The 21,207-nt window shown below is 39.7% G+C and overlaps 1 protein-coding gene and 1 long non-coding RNA gene across 2 annotated transcripts in view; one reads left to right on the top strand and one right to left on the bottom strand.

The window, feature by feature from the left end:
- The window catches only part of Epm2a (EPM2A glucan phosphatase, laforin), a 109,071-nt gene that overhangs the window by 57,775 nt on the left and 30,089 nt on the right, over positions 1-21,207 (bottom strand). The window contains exon 2 of the mRNA XM_076926855.1: positions 1,953-2,127. Coding sequence (XP_076782970.1) covers positions 1,953-2,127 — 175 coding nt within the window. The remainder of the gene's footprint in view (positions 1-1,952; positions 2,128-21,207) is intronic.
- LOC143440161 (uncharacterized) lies at positions 1,426-11,307 on the top strand. Its single transcript, XR_013108018.1, has 4 exons — positions 1,426-1,453; positions 2,798-3,049; positions 4,511-4,613; positions 7,071-11,307. It is a non-coding gene; the product is annotated as an uncharacterized LOC143440161 (long non-coding RNA).

Here is a 21,207-nt window from a genome sequence, read left to right as displayed (position 1 = left end):
AGAACACACATAGTATTTACTCACTGATAAGTGGATATTAGCCCAAAAGCTTGAAATAGCCAAGATTCAACTCACAGACCACATGAAGCTCATGAAGAAGGAAGACCAAGTGTGAATGCCTCGGTACTACTTAGAAGGAGTAACAAAAATACTCAAGGGAGCAAATATGGAGACAAAGTGTGGGACAGAAACGGAAGGAGGAGCCACCTGGAGACCATTCCACCTGGGTATCTCCCCATGTGCAGTCACCAAAAGTAGACACTGATGTGGATGTCAGGAAGTGCATGCTGACAAGAGCCTGATATAGCTGTCTTTTTAGAGGTCTGCCAGAGTCTGACATATTCAGAGGCAGATGATCTGATCAAGGGTTTCCCAATGGAGAAGTTAGAGAGAAGACTGAAGGAGCTGAAAGCGTTTGTGGCCCCATTAGGAGAGCAACAATACCAACCAACCAGCGCTCCCCAGGGTCTAAACCACCAGCCTAGGAGCACGTAGTGAGGGACCCATGACTCCATCTGTACATGTAGGGGAGGATGGCCTTGTCAGGCATAGGTGGGAGAGGAGATCCTTGGACCCATGAAGGCTGAACACTGAGTGGTGGGGAATTCGAGAGTGGGGAGGTGGTAGTAGGGGGTTAGGTGGGGGAACATCCTCATAGAAGCAGGAGGATGGGGGATGGGATAAGGTTCCTGGGTGGTGGGGGGAATGGGGTAAGGGGATATAAAAATCTGAAATGTAACTATAATATCCAACTTTAAAAAAAAACACCCTGAAAGGGGCTGGAGAAATGGCTCATTGGCTAAAAGAACTGGAGGCTCTTCTAGTGGATCCAGATTGTATTCCCAGCACCCATATAGCAGCCCACAACTGTCTGTAACTGCAGCCCTTGGGCAGCAGTGTTCTCTTCTGGCCTCCTCAGGAACTGAGCACATACGTAGTACACAAACATACATTCGAGTCAAATATCCATGCACATAAATAAGTATACCTTTAAAACTGCTTTTGGCTGTTGGTATAATCACTGCATGTTCAGCAGGAAATAATATATAATGTTTGAAGATTGATTTTACATTTTAATCAACTAAAATATGAAAGACATTTACTGTATATATTAAAATGTGAAAGTAATGAAATTGAATCATGGGAAATAGGTTTGGAAAAAATAAAGGCAGAAAACACATACGCTTTTTATGAAATAGACAACGGCAAGACACAGTCAAAAACTGATAGATCATAGAATACAATTTTCATGAAGGTAAGCATAGAAATGTTTTGATTTATGTGATAGAGGTTAGTGTAAGAGATAGAAACCAATGAGGGTTAAAAGTCACACTTGTGATAGAGGTAAATCAATACATTAACAAACAAAGGACATGCATGGTATTTAGAATTCTGGGGAGACTAGCCATAGGCAGTTTAACAGTCACTTCTGAAGAGTGACAGTGAAGAAAAAGTAGGTAATCTTTCACTTATCATCCTCTATCATGGCCGTTCTTTGTTATAGTACATGTTGCTACTATAATATGTAGATAAACGAAAAATATTAATGAATGATAAGCAAATAACAATTTACTCTTCCATCTTATTTTTTGCACTAGTAATTGAGAAAAGATTTATAAGGAGACCACAAACATTTGTCTCCTTTACTGTATAAAATAAAATACAGGACACAAGGTGACCTGGGAAATATAAGAGCAATTTTTATAATCAAGCCACTGAGTCAGTAGATTGGTTAACTACTATTCTGTCTAAATCTGCAGAGAGCTGCATGTACATGAAATAAAGAATTCTATTAAAATCATTCACACAGAGACCAGATAAAGCTCGTGCACTGACACACTGGAATTTATCTGCTCACAGCACTTGCAGTTTTGAACTCAGTCAATATTTCCATTGTCCTAACACTACCTCTTGTCCTACTTTGAAGCTTATAAACATGGCACTATTTTTACCTTGAATAATGCATGGCTTGGTGGCCCGCAATATTAAAATAGAAGTCTGTCGTGTGCTTCATTTCATTGGTGTGCCCAGTGGCCTCAATCCAGTGTCCTACTGGGAGACAATAAACACCATCCACCAAGTTGTTCTCGTTGTATGTGCAGCAACGGTCATGGTGAGGTCCATTCCCTAGAACAAGAAATAGCAAACGGCAATTAAGTTTTGCTTAGACAGCCTTGAAATGACTGGGACAAAATTAATAGTAAGATGGAAGTAAACGGAAAGCCTGCTTAATTACAAAATGAAACTGGCTGCAGTCAGAGAAAATTGGGCTTTATAAAGTTACTTATAAAAATCATAGTGTCTGAGTTCCTTCTAAGTGCACAAGTTTTAATTTTAAAAGAGAGATGCTTATTAAGTCTTTCAGAACCCCATGGACTCTCTCAGAGCTATGACTCTTTTTATAGCCAAATAACCATTTGAAACGGTTTCCTAGTTATTACTATGGTTGGATTCCATGTTATCTTTATGGTATGCAAATTACAATTCAGGTTAGTAATAAAGTATCTCAGTACCAATGCAAACAGTAAATATATAAGTATGAATATATTAATAAGTAGTAAAAACAAATGATCACACCCAATCTAATTCTCAGGCGTGACATGGATTAGTTATAGATGAGGAAACTAAGTATCACAGAAGTTAATTAGTTTACTTAAGCCTGTTGAACTTCTAAACTCAGTGTGACTAGTAAACTGACTCTAACAGGATCTCTCTCTCTCTCTCTCTCTCTCTCTCTCTCTCTCTCTCTCTCTCTCTCTCTCTCTTCTACTTCTGCTCCTCCTTGCCTCTTTCACAGGCACAAAAGACACATGATCCTCCTTCCCAGTGCCACACACCAAGGGCCAAAGAGAAGAGCATGTCTCTAAAAACATCACTTGCCTACTTTGCGGTTCTTTCCATTATCAAGTATACTGATCTGAATGCTTGCATCACCCTCAAAGTCACTTGTTGAGCTGAATGCTTGCACCACAGCCAGTGTCCTATGTTGAAACACCTCCATTTCTTCTCCGTGGGAGAACCCAAGGAGAAGCCATCTATGGACAGGAAGGTAAACTCACTAGATGCTGGATAGGACTTGCTTTTCCTTTGACCTACTCTCAGAACTCAGAACTATATTTCTGATTTATTAAATCTCTCAGGCTATGGCGCTTTATTATAACAGGGTAAATAAGACATTGGAGCCTTTATTTCTATAAAAAATAAAATTCAAACTATATTATAATTAGATCTTACATGTTCATCTCACTTCAAATTATCTTCTTTTCTCCTATCTATTATATAAGTAAAACAAATGTCTGTGGTTTGTAGGAATAAATTGTGTTTGTTATAAATATAAAAATTTTGACTCACTTGCTACTTTCAGTCTTAAAAAGTTGTTTGGCTAGTAACTTAATCAAATAAAAATTTTAAAAGGAACAATAAAAAGAGAAGAGCTGAATTTAACCTTAACCTTAATCCAGACTCCACAGCTGCTTCAAACCTGACATTTCTAATCAACTTTTTTGATTCTAAACTTTATAGGATCAATAAATATGCAAGGGCCACAGGAGAGATAAAAGCCTTCCACCTGATGCTCTGGGAAGGCAGAAACTGGAGCTGTGCTCAACCACAGCTCCAAGGTACCATGCATAGCTACTGGCCCAACCTGTAGACCTGAGAGCCTCACCCAGGGGCTGGGTGCCTTCCCAGAAGGAAAGAAAGGTCATGAGGCTGCGTAGGATTACTTCAGTATTAAGGGCTCCATCTCCTGGCTGTCTCAGCTTGGAGGGTAGGGGGAGTGACTGGTGTGCTTGTGATTTCTATGAGTTTTTTAGTTCCTTGTTCCTTCTCTGACAGGTGGTCGATGAGCTTGTGTTAATTCGGATATGTGTTTCCTTAGTTCCTGATCACCCAGTGGAATGATGCTTTGACCTTCCAACCTTTCCCGTCTTCTGTGTGTCTCTACCCTCACTCTGAGCACTTGTGGGTGAAGTGCCAGCTTCTAGGTCCTCCCCTGGGTGTGCTGCTTACCTGGTTTCTCCATTTAGCACAGCTTTCCTGCCCTGCAAATCGTCTCAGCCTGAGCTCCTCCCTACCCAAATTTATAGCAGCCTGACTTCAAATACACAGCCCTGAAGAACCAGACGGGCAAGGTAGGGGTGTGACACCTTATTGGGACTGGTTGGCAACAGTCAGTCGTCAGTGGTTGACGAGGTGGACAAGCAGGTGGCTTTCGGTTTTCAGGTTCCTATGACAAGGGTTTGGGGCTGGTAGCTCTGTGTGAGCTCTTTCCCACAGCAGCTAAGAAATGGAAAGACAAATAAAAAGACCCGAGTACTTCTTCTTCAAGCTGAGGTTGTTTTTGTCAAATGTGTCTTAATAAAATTCAAATTGAAGCAGAAAAAAAAAAGTTGCTTGGCATAAAATCTAGAAATATTCCTTAACTAGCGGCTGGTTCTCTAGAATAGAAAACTACTCTCCCAACAGATCATTGCTGATCCTCCTACATTCCTCTCTTTTCTCTTGACAGCTAAAAGGCACTGCACCATCAGCCCACTAAGTCCTTTGATACTTAGTAGATGATATGAAAATGGACCGGCAATTCAACTCCTGCAAGAATATCCAACAGAAAAGTATGTAGAGCAGTACTATTTTAACCACAAATGTTGTTATAATGTTTATTCCTTCTTCAGCAAATACTTGTGTGGTGTATGGAGTCATGGTTAAGATTTCGGTACTTAAGAGAAATTTAAAATTTCCAGTTTTAAGTAGCCATATGATGAGACTATACTTTTATTCTGAAATGACTCTCAGATCAGAGGGAAAAATTAATTCTGGAATAATGAAGCTGAGAGTCCAGGAGCCTGGCCAATAGTCCAGTAAAGTGCAAGGACTTGCATTCGATCCCAAAAGCTCATAGAAAAAGCTGGCTCAGCAGCCATGCTGTAACCCCAGAGCTGGGGGAGAGAGACAGGTGGATCCTCGGGGCTCACTGGCCATCCTGCATGGCCTATTTGGTGAACTCCAGGCAAATGAGAGACCCAGTCTCAAAAATGAGGTAGATTGTGCCTGAAGAATGACATCCGAGGTTGGTTATTTTCTGGTTTGCACACATATATGCTCCCATGAATATGTGAACACACACACACACACACACACACACACACACACACACACACACACGCACAGTAGTTTAGTCCATTTAGAAAATGACTGTATTAAAGCAGGAGTGTGATGAGGAAATGTTGTTGGTAGAAACAGAAACATTATGTAAATGCAGAAGAAAAAAGCTACTAAATTTGTGACTAATCAGACAAGTAAGGAGAAGATGGTGGAGGAGCAGTAGAGACCTCTAAACTGTCAGTGAACACCATACTATATAGAGTGGTACCATTTACTGAGAGGAAAGGTCTGGAGGAAAGCAGCTTGAGAATAATGGAGTGTGGGCGCTGAGTACTCTGATGTCTAAAGGAGAGTATCAACAGAGCTGGAGTTGTGGATTTGACACTTGGGCTAAGGACTTGGACTAAAATGAGTTAGGGGTCATCTGTATACATCATCCTGGTATATAGATGAGTCACTGAGAGAATACTATATTTGTACACTCAGTAGCTGAAGAAGGTAAATGACCTTATAGATGTACAGAAAGAGAAAGTGGAGGGAAAGACAGAGAGAAAATGAGGAAGACCAACCTGAGTGAAAATGAAATGTAGACAAAAGTAGACAAGTCGTGTACTGTTATAGACAATCCATGTATGCAGTTATAGACAAGTCATTGTGTTGTTATAGACAAGGCATGTGTGCAGTTATAGACAAGTTATTGCGCTGTTATAGACAAGGCATGTGTGCTGTTATAGACAAGGCATGTGTGCAGTTATAGACAAGTCATTGTGTTGTTATAGACAAGGCATGTGTGCAGTTATAGACAAGTTATTGCGCTGTTATAGACAAAGCATGTGTAGACAAGGCATGTGTGCTGTTACAGACAAGGCATGTGTGCTGTTACAGACAAGGCATGTGTGCTGTTACAGACAAGGCATGTGTAGACAAGGCATGTGTGCTGTTATAGAGACAAGGCATGTGTGCAGTTATAGACAAGTCACTGTGTTGTTATAGACAAGTCATTGTGCTGTTATAGACAAGCCATTGTGCTGTTATAGACAAGTCATTGTGCTGTTATAAACAAGCCATGTGTACTGTTATAGACAAGCCATTGTGTTGTTATAGACAAGTCATGTGTGCTGTTATAGACAAGCCATTGTGCTGTTATAGACAAGGTATGTGTGCTGTTAAAGACAAGTCATGTGTGTTGCTATAGACAAGGCATGTGTACTGTTATAGACAAGTCATGTACGCTGCTATAGAGAAGCCATTGTGATGTTATAGACAAGGCATTTGTGCTGTTACAGACAAGGCCTGTGTGCTGTTACAGACAGAGCATGTGTAGACAAGTCATTGTTCTGGTACAGACAAGGTATGTGTGCTGTTATAGGTGACTCATGCATGCTGTTATAGACAAGGCATGTGTGCTCTCAATAGTGGATGTCTCTATGAAGTAAAACTCAGTGGAGGGGATTATACCATGCTAACCTATCCAAATTGACAGATTTGTTTCAAAGAATAGGTTTTAATAAATGCATAACTCATTCTCAGACGTATCTGAAATGTTATCAACTTAATAAAAGAATGAATATCTTTCCCAGTGATCACTATGATATACTTATGATGACTTAAATAATACCTCTGAAATATATATAACTATTGAGGAGCTAAAATATAGATAAATCATAATGTTAAATTATGAATAAAAATGCTTTATACTATCTTTCAAAGAATTTTCACTGCCAATATTTGTCTCTGAATACTCATTCTTATACATGGATGTTTTAGGCAATTTTCACAGAAGTCTTTTATATCTAGTAACCTATATTATAAAAATTAAGTTACAGTGATTAAAGCGTCTTTTAGAATGGGGTGATTATCTTTTGAATTTAACCTAGAGAAATATCAAAAACAAGTAATAAATTTTAGTTGGTGGAATTTCTACATCTAGGACTATGGAGCAGATTTTATTTTTCTTTTCCTTTCAGAACTGGACATTTAATGCACAACAACATAAAGAACTTAGAAGAACAAGGAGAAGAATAAACCACCTGAGACTCTGGAGTCTAAGGGACAGCACAGTTCTGGCTTCTGTGGGGCCTTGTTTATTTTATATACCCTAGACTTGGATCTGAAAAGCCAGCAATCTCCTAACACAAATGGGCACAGACAAGGGAAAACACACAGAACTGCAGTTTCCATCAGAAAAAGGAGAGGAGCAGCTCAGAAAAATAGACCTCTCTCTTGTGTGTGTGTACCAAGTATGAGTGCGTGTGTTTACAGAAGTATAAGTGTGTGTGTTAGCTGTTAGTGTATATTCACGAGTTGTTATATTTGTATACATGAGTTGTCTTTGTATGTGTTATAGGTTTGTATGTGTTAATGTATGTGTTATATGTGAATATGTGTTGTTTTTGTATACTTGTGTATATGTATGTTGTATGTTTGTGTGTGCATGTTATACCATTGTGTGTGTGTATATGTGCATACATGTGTGTTGTATTTGTGTCCATGTGTGTTGCATGTATTGAAATGTATATACGTGTGTGTTTGTATAAATGTGTGTTGTATGTTTGTTTATGTGTTTGTGTGTTGAATATCCTACTATGAGTGCTGGTATTAGTGTTTATATGTGTTATATGTTTATGTACACATTCCTATGTTTTTGTCTATGCACATGAGTATATAGGTACATTTGTCTTTGTGGGTAAGAAAGATCTCTCACTAAATCTACAGCTTGCCATTTTGGATAGCTAGCCAGCAAACCTCTAGGATCCTCCTACCTCCCAACCCTCAGCACTGGAGTTCCAGATGTGCTGACACACCTGGCTTTTAGACAAGTACTAGGGGTTGAACTCACATTCGATGCTTGTGCAGCAAGTACTTTAACCACTCATACAACTGTAATCTTGAAGTTAATATCTGCTGTAGTCTCGTTCCACACCACTGATAAAGTATGAATCTCCACCCACCAATACAAGCAACCTCCATGCATGACTCCACAGTCAACAACCTGAAATGAAGCACCACAAGCCACTCACTGGGGTAGTATGAGAAGAGGCCAAATAGAGGATTGAGACTTCCAATGGTTTTCATCACTGTATCCCTGGAGACCAGGTGGAAGGTGAATGTCTGTCTCCACGTTAGTCTTACATAGATGTCTGTCTCATCCTTTGCCACTGAATAAACACAGTAGAGAGTCAAGATTGTCACCTCCCTTCCCACCACTACTAACAAGGATGTCACGTAGGGTACAGTAACAAAATATTTCTATATCCCTCAGAGGGAGCGGTATCAGTGGAAGCTTATGGAGACTTTGAATACCCATCCACTGAATAATAATGTGACTGCAATCCCTTGATTACCAACAGAGACTGAGTGAGAAGTATCAGTAATGACACAGCATCTTCACACTCCTACTGAATCGGTACCAGAGAGGCCAAGTCAAAAACAAGATTCTCCCAAGATCCAGAGTCTCATTGGGCATTTCCCAAAATGGTCAACTTCCAAACACAAGAGATTCACTGTGTCTAAAACCATGACAACCTTAAGCTTATTCCTTAAGGAAGATGCTTGATAGATCCCAACACCTAAAAGAAAGAGATTATGAAAACTCAACAGTCTCTTACGACCAATTTGAAAAAAATGAAAACAGTTTCAGTGAAGAAAAAAATATCAAAGATACTGAAAAGCAAATGAAAATTTTACAATTAAAAAATAATGGAGATAAAAACACAATTCAATGGATAAACGTAAGAGTAAAATGGAAAGAGTCAGAAAACTTCAAGAGAATTATAGAAATTCCCCCTCCAGGGGAAACTGAGAAAAACAGAAGACAGTCTCTATAGACAAGGAAAGTATGACATTGAAGGACATGATGCCTTGAAACTTCTGAAATCTGTCAAGTACCATAAGCGCAGACACATTCAAGATGCTAGTAAAGCCTAACCTGGGTACATCAAAAGAAATCCACACTAAGACTCACTGTAATTTCTGAAAACTCACAACAGAAAGTTTTTAAAGCAACCAGAGAAAAATAATAAAAGCAGCTCCAGCCTGGAGTACACACTTGCCTGTAATCTCAGAGGTTTGTACCAGGAGGTGGAAGCAGAAAGAAGTCAAGGTCATCCTTGCTACAAGAGACTTAAACAATAAGAGCAGAAGAGAAAAAGAAGGTTGTTCTCATGTCAGCTATCTACCTACCATCAGAAGCCATGCAGGCCAAAGGATATAGCATGTTTCAAGCTCTGAAAGAAAACTATTCACCAAGAATCTTTTATTCAGTAAATACATCTTCCAGAAACAAAGAAAATACTATCAAAGCATGCTCAATGCAATAAATCTAAGAAAGTTTCTTGCTACTTGAACTACTTTTAAAACTGACTAGCAGAGGGCTGGGAAAAGGCAAGGCATGGTAGTGAGAGCCCTTAATACCAGCATTCAGGTGGCAGAGGCCAGTAGATCTCTTGGAGTTCAAGGTCAGCCTGGTCTATATAGTGAATTCCAGGCCAGCCAGGACTACACAGAGACTCTGTCAAAAAAAAAAAAAAAAAAAAAAAAAAAACAAAAACAGACATGTTGTTGTAATGGCTTTAAAAAATTAATTTTTTAAAAATCTGGGCATGGGAAGAGAGTGAATTGAGTGAATTACCTGTCCAGACTAGACCTGGTGTAGATCAATTATTTATTATCTTTCATTTAAAATAAATAAACAGTTCATATGGTTGAAATAAAGACATCTCAATCTGTATTATTGCTTAAAGTGTAGAAAAGGATTTGTTTAGCCAACAAAGCACCTGCTTCCTCGGAGTGTATTTGGCCACTGTGCTTAGCAATTGAGCCAAATTAGGTGAATCTGAAAAAACTGGAGACTGGTAGCAGGATTTGCTGCTCCATTCTCAAACTGCAGTAAGAAGAAACCTCAGAATAAGCTCACTGTTCTCAGAAGTTTTATAAGACCAAAGGCTGAGGTTAAAAGAGGTTTAGTTTTTATAAGGTCATAAATTGAAATTATATTAGATAAGCATCACTTATTGGATAAGTGTAGACTTCTTAAGTAAAATAAAAATATATTTATTATTCATGCTCTCTGTTTAAATATCTCCTCCTTGGAATTTAATTACTTGACAGTTTTCACTTCTAGCATATGAACATAAATCCTGAACCTAACACATTAATCTCTGATTTTAGCTATTAATTCACCCCATCTGTCACTGCTTCAGAAAATATTAGTGAATAAAGTGGCCAGATATACGGGAAAGTTGTTGCCAAGTCTTTTGCATTGCAATACTGATCTAATGGAAAATAAATACAGAAAAAAACACATTTAAGATGTGCTTGCCAGCTCCTTCTCTTTGAAAGGGTGGACTGGGCTGCAGCAGACCTCGGCAAGATAAAATGTGACAGTAGAAAGCAGTTGAGTTTGGCTGCAATGATGGAGAGCGCTGGCCTGTCCTGCATAATAGAATACGGGCTGAGGTGAAATTAAAGAGAAAGGGACTAGAGAAAGCTGTGCAGATGTTGAAGTGAAGACAGTGTGAGACAGAGCCCTTCATCCCCATCAAAACCCAGAAAACAATCTCAAGATTCATATGGAGGTACAAAAGACCTTGGCAAGCTGAAGCAACCCTTAGCAGGAAGAACAACACTGAAAGTGTCACCTACTAGATCTCAACAAACATTCCAGAGCCACAGGAACAAAAGCAACATGGTGCCCGCACAAAAACAGACATGAGAGCACTGTAATACAAGACTAAGAAAACAAGATTGTTACAGCAACCTACTTCCCGCCAGGCTCTCAAAAGGACTGACAAACAGTGCTGGGAACCTGTGTTTCTACATGCAGGAGAATGAAACCAGATTCCTAGTCTCTCATCTTTCATAAAAAACAACCCAAAATGGATCAAATACTTTCATGTAAGATCTCGAGCTGGAAAACATGGATAGAAACAGTTCAAGATGTAAGCATAGGGGCTGGATCGATGGGTCAGCAGTAACGAGCTCAAACTGCCCTTCCGGAGGACACCAATTTGGTTCTCAGCACCCATGTCAGATAGCTTGAAACCACTATAACTCTAGCTTGAGGGGTTCAGACGCCATTTTTCCATCTCCCCAGGCACCTGCACACACATGCACAAATGCCCATATACACATAATTAATTCAAAAATAAATTTTAATAGAGATGTACGCACAGACGGGATTCTAATTGCATAGAAAATGATGCCAAAAAAAAAAAAAAAATAACAAACGGGATTGCATGATGCTAAGCTTTAACAAGTCAGAGGAATAAATCACCAGAATGAAGAAACAACCTTGAGAATGAGGAGAAAAGTATTTGCCAACTACACATCAGTCGAGGGACTCATACTCAGGCTACATAAAAGCTGTAAAAATTAAACACCTAAAACCCACGTCATCCAATCAATAAAGAAGCTAATGGACTGAATAGATAGTTCATAAAAGAAAAAGATACAAATGGCCAATAACTATCGGAAAGTGTCCAATATCCCCAGCTATCCAGGAAATGCAAATTAGAGCTACTATGAGATTCCACCTCAGGTCAACATGGCTTTGAGTTCAGATCCCTGTAACCCACTCAAGAGCCCAGCAGAGACGCTCCCATTTTTAATGTCATCGTTGTCGAAACAGACACACAGATTCTTAGATAATACTCGCTAGCCTGGCTAGCTCAAGCCGTGAACTTCGGGTTTATTGAGAGACCCTTCTCTAAAGATAAAAGGAAAATAACTGAAGAAAGTTGTCAAAATTATCCTCTGGAGTGGGCTCGCAGGCACGAACAAAACAGTTAAGACGGATTAGTGAAGATGTGAAAAGGAAAGACTTTTTTCTCCTTTTCTTTTTATTTATTCTTCTCACATATATTATCCTAACTATAGTTTTCCCTCCCTCCTATCCTTCCAGTTCCTCCCCCAACCTCCTCTCTCTCTCCCAGATCTTTTCCTCTGTGGTCTCCCAGGGATATCAAACAAATGTAGCATAACAAGCTAAGATAGGACTACCCACAAACCCTCACATCAGGGCTGAATGAGGCAAGCAAGGAGGAAAGAGGTCTCTGAAGTAGCCAAAAGAAAGACACCCCCCACTCCCACTATTAGGAATCCCACAAGAACACCAAACTACACAACCACAGCATGTATGTAGAGGACCTAGGTCATATCTATACAGGCTCTGGTGTGTGGGAATATAAACTCATGCAACTTGTATGGAAATCAATAGAGAGGCTCCTCACAAAGCCAAAATTAGTACCACCACACAGTACCCTTGAATGTACACCTGAAGGAGTCTAAGTCAACAAGCCATGGAGATACTCGAACATTCATGTCAGCACTGCAATATACATAACAGCCAGGAAATGGAACTGATCTAGCTCGATGCCTATCACCTATTTGATGGATAGATAAGAAAGAGATGGTGTGATACATGATGGAATTTTCTGCAGTTGTAAAGAAAAATGAAACCATGGCATTTGTAGGAAAATGGTTGCAATTAGAAATCACCAATTGAGTCAAATAAGCCAGACTTACCCCAAAAATCATTGTCCCCATACATATACATATATATACATACATATATATATATACATACATATATATATATGTATGTATATATATATATATATGACATAGGTTAAAAATGATAGATTGTATGTGTGTTTAGGTCACAAAACTAGGAAGTGGATCATGAGAGGAAAGAAAAAGATCTCAGGGGAGGGGGAATAAAGAAGGCAATATAATGAATGTAATAAGGAAATAGAAGAAGGTGGGACCAACTTTTTTTTTTTACGATTTATTTATTTATTTAATGTATGTGAGTACACTGTAGCTGTCTTCAGACACACCAGAAGAGGGTATTGGATCCCATTACAGATGATTGTGAGCCACCATGTGGTTGCTGGGAATTGAACTCAGGACCTCTAGAAAAGCAGTCAGTGCTCTTAACCGTTGAGCCATCTCTCCAGTCCGGGACCAACTTCTAATTGGTTGAATAAAATAGAGGAAGAAAGGGAACAGTGAAATGGGGGAGGGTCATAGGCGAGGACCCTGGGGGAGGGTAACAAGTGAGAACAAAGTATAATGAGGCCACAAAGAAACTCACCACTTTGTATACTAACCTAAAAATTAATTTTAACATAGGAATTTTTTTCAAAAGCAAGACGTTAAAGTGTCCAAGAAGTTCATGCAGAACATCAGTAATCATTTGGATAATACAGATTTAAAGTACAGAAATGTCATCATTGCACCCGTTAGAATGATGCAAAAAAACTGCAACCATTAGTGAGGTTGGAAAGCAAAGTTCACAACACTGTTAATGAACAAATTAGTACACTTATCATGGCAAAGATATACCTCAAAAAACTAAATAGAAAAATCATAAGGGCCAGGAGTCCACCTCTCAGTGTGTACACACAGACACACACACACACACACCCCCAAAGCATTTTAAATTAATCCCCTATAGCATATTCATGATATCCATGACGTATCATCAGCCTGAGTGTCCATCAACACAAATAAAGAAAATCTGCTGTATATACATAAGAGATTCTAAAAAGACAACCTTAACATCTGAAATAGCATGCATGAGCCTGCAATACCTTATGTTAAGTAGGACAGGCACCAAAAGACAACTCAAGATCATACTAACACGCGAAATCTTACAAAAAAAAAAAACAAAAACAAACAAAAAAAAAACTTCTGTACTCATAAAAACAAAGAGTAGGAAGGTGGTTACCAGAGACTAGGGGAATCGAGAGGAATAATGAGATTTTGTTCAAAGTTTACAGTTTCACTTAGGGGAGACCAGTGAGTTTTTGAGATCTACTGCATAAAAGAATGGTAACAGTAAAGGATTTAGATTTCAAAAATTAGAAAGAGTATACATCAAAAGCTTGTTCACAAAATAGTAAGTGATGTATGGCATCTTAATTAACTGGATTTATCCAGTCATTCATGCATGTAAATTAAAATACCATATTCTGCTACATGGCTAGGGATTGTTAATTTAAAATATTAATGATAAAAAATGCATGGAAACACTATTTTAGCAAGGTTAAAATTTCAAGTAGCAGGAAAAAAAATCAACCACAATAGAATTACCTCAGTACTAAACATTTGATATAATGCTCTGTGTGTATCTGTGTGTTTGTGTGTGTGTATATATGTGTATGTCTGTCTAAAGGAAGAAAATAGTGTTGAAAATGCTGCTATTTTATGGAGAATTGTGCAATGAATGCAAAATACATAATCACTAGCCTTTCTGCGTACCTTTCTTTTTAGTTGCAAATGAGCCACACAGCCTTAGAGCAATTATTTAATAGAATTACAAGTGAGTGGACTAACAGCTCTGTGCAGAAATTGTTGAGCCTCATTTGTTCTCATTAGCAATCATGCCTTGGATTCTTTGAGAAAATAGCTAAGTCCTCCAGACAGCTGTGTAAAAGCCTGTTACAATGTTTTGCTCCTCTTTAAGGTACGCCTGAGGCATACAGAAAGAAAGAAGGTAGCTGGGCAGTGGTGGCACATGCCTTTAATCCCAGCACTTGGGAGGCAGAGGCAGGCGGATTTCTGAGTTCAAGGCCAGCCTGGTCTACAGAGTGAGTTCCAGGATAGCCAGGGCTACACAAAGAAACCCTGTCTCGAAAAAAAAAAAAAAAAAAAAAAAAAAAAAGAAAGAAAGAAAGAAAGAAAGAAAAGAAAAGAAAAGAAGAGGAGGAGGAGGGGAGGAGGAGGAAGAGGAGGAGGAGGAGGGGAGGAGGAGATGTGAGTAACAGGACTTGGCCTCACTGCCCTGCCTCCAGAAAGGCTCTTCAAAAGGAAATTCCCAAAAAGCCCAAGTCACTTCAGCTCAGGATTTTACAGAAATGTTTCATTTTAAACAGCTGCTAAACAGACCAGACAAGATCAGAAGTGAAACTCCTGATTAGAGAAAGATATGGTACAGCATATTTTCCAACATAAATCAAAGAAATATGATGATGAAGGCAGACCCGAATTGGGGTGACTTCTTTCTTAAGATATTTACTAATGATTTAATATCTCATTGACATGGACTGAATTATGTCTATTCGAATTCAACATATAAAAGCCCTAAGTCAACAGACCCATATTTGGAAATAGAAAATAATGAAGGTACAGTGAGATAGGAAGGGTGGGTCGTATCCTAACCTGTCTGAAGTCTCTATCAGAAGAGGAAGAGACAAGAGACTGTTAATTCTTCCCTCCTTGAACTCCTCTCCATATAAGCATTGAGAACATAGTCATATGCAACCAGGGACCAATCTGATCAAATGCCAAATTTTCCAACATCTTCACACAGGACTTCTAGCCATTATAATTGCTGGGAGATGAACTTCTGTTATTTGAGCCACATAGCCTGCGTTCCTTGCTTGCTGCGGCCCGAGTACAGCATTACTCTCATACGCAAAATACTCCAGAGATTAAGCCAACTAAGAGCAAGTGTTATTGGAAGCTGGTTTTATATCTACTCTTGATAGTTGACATAACCTATGAAGTTTAAAATGCCGCTACTACCAGGAATGAATGGTCTTGTTGATTAGGCACAATTTTTCCATGGCAAGAATTATTTAAATGAGTTAAATTGTGAAATTGTAGAATTCACACACGATAATCAGAATATTCATAGACTGTGGAGAAACTGTGTCTCGATGCCATTTTCCAAGTGAGGTGACTACAAAACAGTGTTGAAATGGATTCTTAGGAATAACCAGCTCACTGTAAAGAGAACTACAATAGTCTGTCACAGGTAGAGAAAGTTGAAGACGATGCCCACTGGAGAAGGTTGCGTCAGTGAGAGCGGGAACTTAGCATTTATGATAGAGGGGTGGATCTTAGGCTGTGATTGACACATATGATGAGCACAACAATCTATGAATGATAATGATTCAAGGCAGCTGCTGATGAGAAAAAAACTGACCCAGCGGGTAGAACAACCACCTTACAGTTCACAATGCCCATATTACGTATGAAAGCATACACTGTAATACACGTGCATTTCATCTCTTGGGTAAGGAGAGAAAAGAATGATACCCACCTTTAATCACTGGAAGGCATACTTGCAAGTTCTTTCACTGTAATGAAACCCCTGAGGGAGTTAACTTATTTCGTTCCATGGTTCAGAAAGCTCCTATCCAAGAATGGGCCGCCTTACTCAGTGCTCTGAGCACTGGAAGAGGTACCACATGGCAATGGTGAGGAGGCTGTGGTAAGCCAAACTGCTCACCTCATAAACCAGGAAGCAAGAAGTGGGAACAAGAATCGGAAATTGGGGTCACATTTCTCCAATCAAGAGCAAGTCCCCAGTAACCTAGGGGCTTCCTCAAAGCCCGAAAGCACCTTCCAGCAGTACCACCCTGGAGACTAATGTTTTAATGCACCGTGCTATGGGAGGTATTCAGCATTATCCATTATACATCAGGTATTAATACATTTACCTGTCACTTACATTTCCATTTAAAATTCAACACAATAACCAAGTTCCCCTTTATAATTTCCAGAGGAAATCAGAAACTTGGGGGGTCAAATCACTTGGTAACTAATTATACTGTGGTTCAAGGGATAAAACAAAGACCAGTTTGCTGACATGATATATTCTGAACGACTGGAGATACCTGCAAGATCCTGCTTTTACTGCCCATGTCACACACAGAGATGTATATATTCATGAGTTTATTAAGTTTTTACTTAATTGGTCTAATACATTTTTGGTGGTGTTTCTGTTGCTGTTAAAAAACAATTTTATAGTCCCGTCTAGACTTTTGCTACTGCTGTCAATAGTGACAGGTTTTTTTTTTTTTCCTCTCCAATGATCTCCTAGAACTGACTAGTGATTTCACTGTTTCACCACATGAACACAAGTCCAAGTTTTAAAAGCAGATACACCACTTACATCAGTATTGGTCTCGCTAAACAAAACAAACACTAGGTCTCTGAGATGACTCAGTGGGTAAGAGCACTTGTCACTAAGCCTGACAAGCTGAGTTCCATCCTCGAGAGGTACATGGTGGAAGGAGAGAACCAGCCTTCAGAGTTACACTCTGGCATTCAAACATGCACTATGGCACCAAGTGCCTGTAGTAAGAATTTTGGTTTCTTTAACAACCTAACTGTTACAGGAATTTTGTTTTAAATCCAGGTGTAGGATATGGGGTTGCTTCAGACTGTCCACAGCAGCAGATTAGGATTTGCCCCGTGCTCTGGTGTAGGCACGAGTTTGCAAGCTGCAGAAAGGTTTGACTTTTGGAATTCTGGGAACTCTTGAGAAGGTATAAAAGTGCTGCAGCCCGGAGAGGAGCTCTAACAACATTGCTAATCCTCCTGCCGTTGTTCTTGCTGTTGCTGGTTGTCCATTTCTGGTTACCTGTCCTGCTTGCTGGTTGCTAGTTGCAAGTTGGAGATATCCTGATGACAAAGACCAAAACTGCTTGAAGGAACTTGATGTCCCTAATCAGAAGGAAGTAGTCTAACCATATCAATGCCCTCATTTCCTCTAGCCTTCTTTCTCTCCTACCTAGTGATGGGGGCGTGGAAGACAGGTGAAGGGTGGTAGACATAGGACCACATAAAGCAGTAAAATGTTCAGCTACAAGTGCCCATATACATACACATGAAAACACACAAAAACAATTACTCATGAAAAAAAAATGAAGCAAATGTTCCCAACCAGATTTTGATACCTTATCTGTCATACCAAGAAGCCTTATCAAAAAGCTTCCTTTGTATAAACAGATGCACCAACAACAGAGAGCCACAAGCCAGTGTCCTCTTGGGAGCTATACCTCAACACAACCAATGTTCAGATGCAGAGAACCCAGAACCATCATACTGATCCTGGGAACTCCTCGGAACAAGTCTTGCTTTCAACTCCACCCCAACACAGCCTGGCAAACATTTAACAATTTCACAGAAGGTATTTTGGCATAAAATATCTCTTCAATTAAGATTTTTTACAACATAGATTGAGTAGCTTAATAAAACATTCCCTTCGGTTGATCTAGCTCTGCTGTCAAAACCATCTCTGTTTTATGTTTCAGCTTCTTCCACACAATATATTTCATGCGTGTTGTGGACACACAGCTACAATGAGCATCACATGGACCCTGTTCTAGTTACTGGGAAGAAACCAGAAATGCAAATCTAATTGTAATAGCGGACTGAGCTTTCAAATATAATTTTTAAACACTGCATTGTTCTTGAAAATGATAGAGCACGTAGTTTTAAAGCCTTTCAATGGGATGTTATATGAAAGATGGTCTTCTTAACTAGGGAGCTCAAATCACACAGAAATTTCGTCTCATGATATATACTGTGTTTATGAGGATGATCCTATAAAATTGCATCATGACTGAGGCTATTACATCTTAGCTTCTCTTGCATACACTTAATGTTTGTATAGTGACAAAATTGCCTAATAACACATTTCCAGAACAAATCTCTGTAGATAGACATCGTGGGACTGTTTCTTAGTATTTGCCATCATTGTAAATAGCAAAGGTTGAGGGCTACTTCTAAAAAATAATAATAATAATAGTGGTGACTTAAATAAATAGAATTCTGTCCCACAGAATGAGGATGAAAAGGCAGAGAGACCAGAACCAAGTTCCTTGTAAAACTCCAAAGCTTTGTCACCCTGCATATACAAACTCTATTGTTATGCTTACCCTGTCCACAGAGAGTGACCCCTTAGCTTCCTCTCTGGAACCCTAGTGAAAGGTTAATTAGTTGAATGCCCCCTTTTAGGAGAACAGTTAATGCTTTCCTGGCAACTTAGTCCAAAAGATTCCACTCATCTCATTACCCACAATTAACAGCAGATCTAGACCTATAGATGGCTAGACATGGGGAAATAGATGAAGATTCTGTTAGCTGTGGAAAATGGTGAGAAGCAAATGCTTCCCACGGTTAATACATCATCTTTCTCAAAAATAAATCTGTAGGACGACCTGACTTAATTAAAAAGTTTTCTTTACTATAACTAGTGTGTGTGTGTGTGTGATCATGCTACAGAGCACATATAAAAGGTAGAGAAAATCTGTCAGGGTCAGCTCTCTTCTTCCTCCATGGGTTCCCAGGTTCACACTCAGGCTGGCAGGCTTGTGCAGCAGTAGCTTTTACTTGCTGAGCCATGTCTCTTGCTCCTCAATATATTACATTGTTAGGTATATAATACTTCTAGTTAAGTAAACCAATAATAAAATAATATTTTAATGCACTTGAAAAACTTGAAAAGAACATTGAGGGTACTCAGACACATAAACAGATTATTTCTCTGGTTTGTTTTGTTGTTGTTAATTTATTTATTTATTCACTTTACATCACAATCGTAGCAACCACCTCCTCCCAGTTCCACCCTTACAAGTCCCTCCCCCATTATCCCCTCCCCTTCTCCTCAGAAGCCACCCTTGGGCGCCACCCCACCCTGGGACATCAAGTTAAAGCAGACTTAAGCACATCCTCTCCCAATGAGGTCCAACCAGGCAGACCAGCTAGGGGAAGGGGATCCAATAGCAGGCAATAGGGTCAGAGACAGCCCCCAATCAAATTGTTAGGGGACCCACATGAGACCAGGCTGCACATCTGTTACAAATGTGTAGAGAATCTAAGTCTAGCCCTTGCATGTTCTTTGGTTGGTGGTTCAGTGAGCCCGTGTGCCTAGGTTAGTTGACTCTGTAGGTCTTCTTGTGGTGTTCTTGACCCCTCTGGCTCCTTCAGTCCTATCCCCGACTGTTCCACAAGACTCCTTGAGCTCTGCTGATGTTTAGTTGTGGGCCTCTGCATCTGTTTCCATCCACGGCTGGATGAAGCCTCTCAGTAGAGTTCTTAACTGTATTTACTTCTGCAAACTCTTTCTCCTCTCCAAATCAGTACATTAAACCGTCCAACAAATTCGTTCTATCCTAGTTTTCCAACTGTCTATCCCTCTACAGATCAAACCCAGGAAGGGCCTCAAGTATGTCGGGCAAGGGCTCTACCACTGAGTTCTTTCCCCAGCCTACTTTGTCATTATTTTATTTAGAGGTGGGGTTTACTAAGTTGCCCAAACTGGCCTTTAATTCATTCAGTAGCCCAGGTAAGCCCTGAGTTTATGATCCACCTGTGGATGGGAATATCAGCCTATGCCACCAGTCCCAGACAAACCATCATTTCTTTTAAACTACCTCTTCTATGGCTAGCCTGCCTTCACCAAACATTCCCACCCACCCCCATTACTCTTCACTACATCATAATATGCCACTTGTCCTCAGCTCTCCACTGCAGACTTTAAATGAAGTCATATCCTAACTGAAGCGTTACTGTTTCATCTTTCTTTACCTGCCTGTGATATTTAAAATCATAACATCCTCTGGCGAAGCCTTCCTTCTGTACTCATCACACCATTTTCCTGGAAGACCTCAAGTTCATGACCTTGTGATTCAAACTCAGACTTCATCCCAAGGCATACTGTCATGCCTCTGGGTCCAGGGATGCCTGTGCTCTCACATAAAGTGGCACAGCATTTGCATATAATATACCACGCATTCTCTCTGTTCCTCAAGTCAGCTCTAGGCCACTTACGCTACCTAACATGATCTTAGAGTGACATGAATAGCGGTAGCACTTTATCACTTAAGAACTAATAACAAAAGAAAAGTCTGTACACGTTGAGTACAGATGCCATTTTCCTGATTCAGATATTTCTGACTCAGTGTTGGTTGGTGGGCTCCAGATGTGGGATCTAACGATACAAAATTCTGAGTGTCTTGTTTACTCTTCCCACACAGTCAGTAATGAGAAAATCATTTCAGCATCCTGTACTTCTGTTTTCTCATTTGCAGGAAAAGGACAAACAGTCCTAACTACTTCATGGGGTTGCTGTGAGGGAATCAATTAGATAGTCCATTAAAAGGATTTAACACAGGAACTAACACAGTTGGTGTTCCACAACTCACTAACAGCTCTTAACTGTGATTCTTCTCCAGCATATTCTGACCCTTCTAGCATGCATGGAAATCTGTGCACTGACTGGTAGGACACCACTAAAACATGCTCACGTGATTCTGACAACAGCCTTGTGCAGAGCTTGTTTTGGAACAAGCTCATAATAACAAT

Source organism: Arvicanthis niloticus, chromosome 28, assembly GCF_011762505.2.
Source record: "Arvicanthis niloticus isolate mArvNil1 chromosome 28, mArvNil1.pat.X, whole genome shotgun sequence".
NCBI classification, from domain to species: Eukaryota; Metazoa; Chordata; class Mammalia; order Rodentia; family Muridae; genus Arvicanthis; species Arvicanthis niloticus.
Note: the sequence above shows the minus strand (reverse complement) of the source record. Positions and strands in the feature narration are given on the sequence as shown.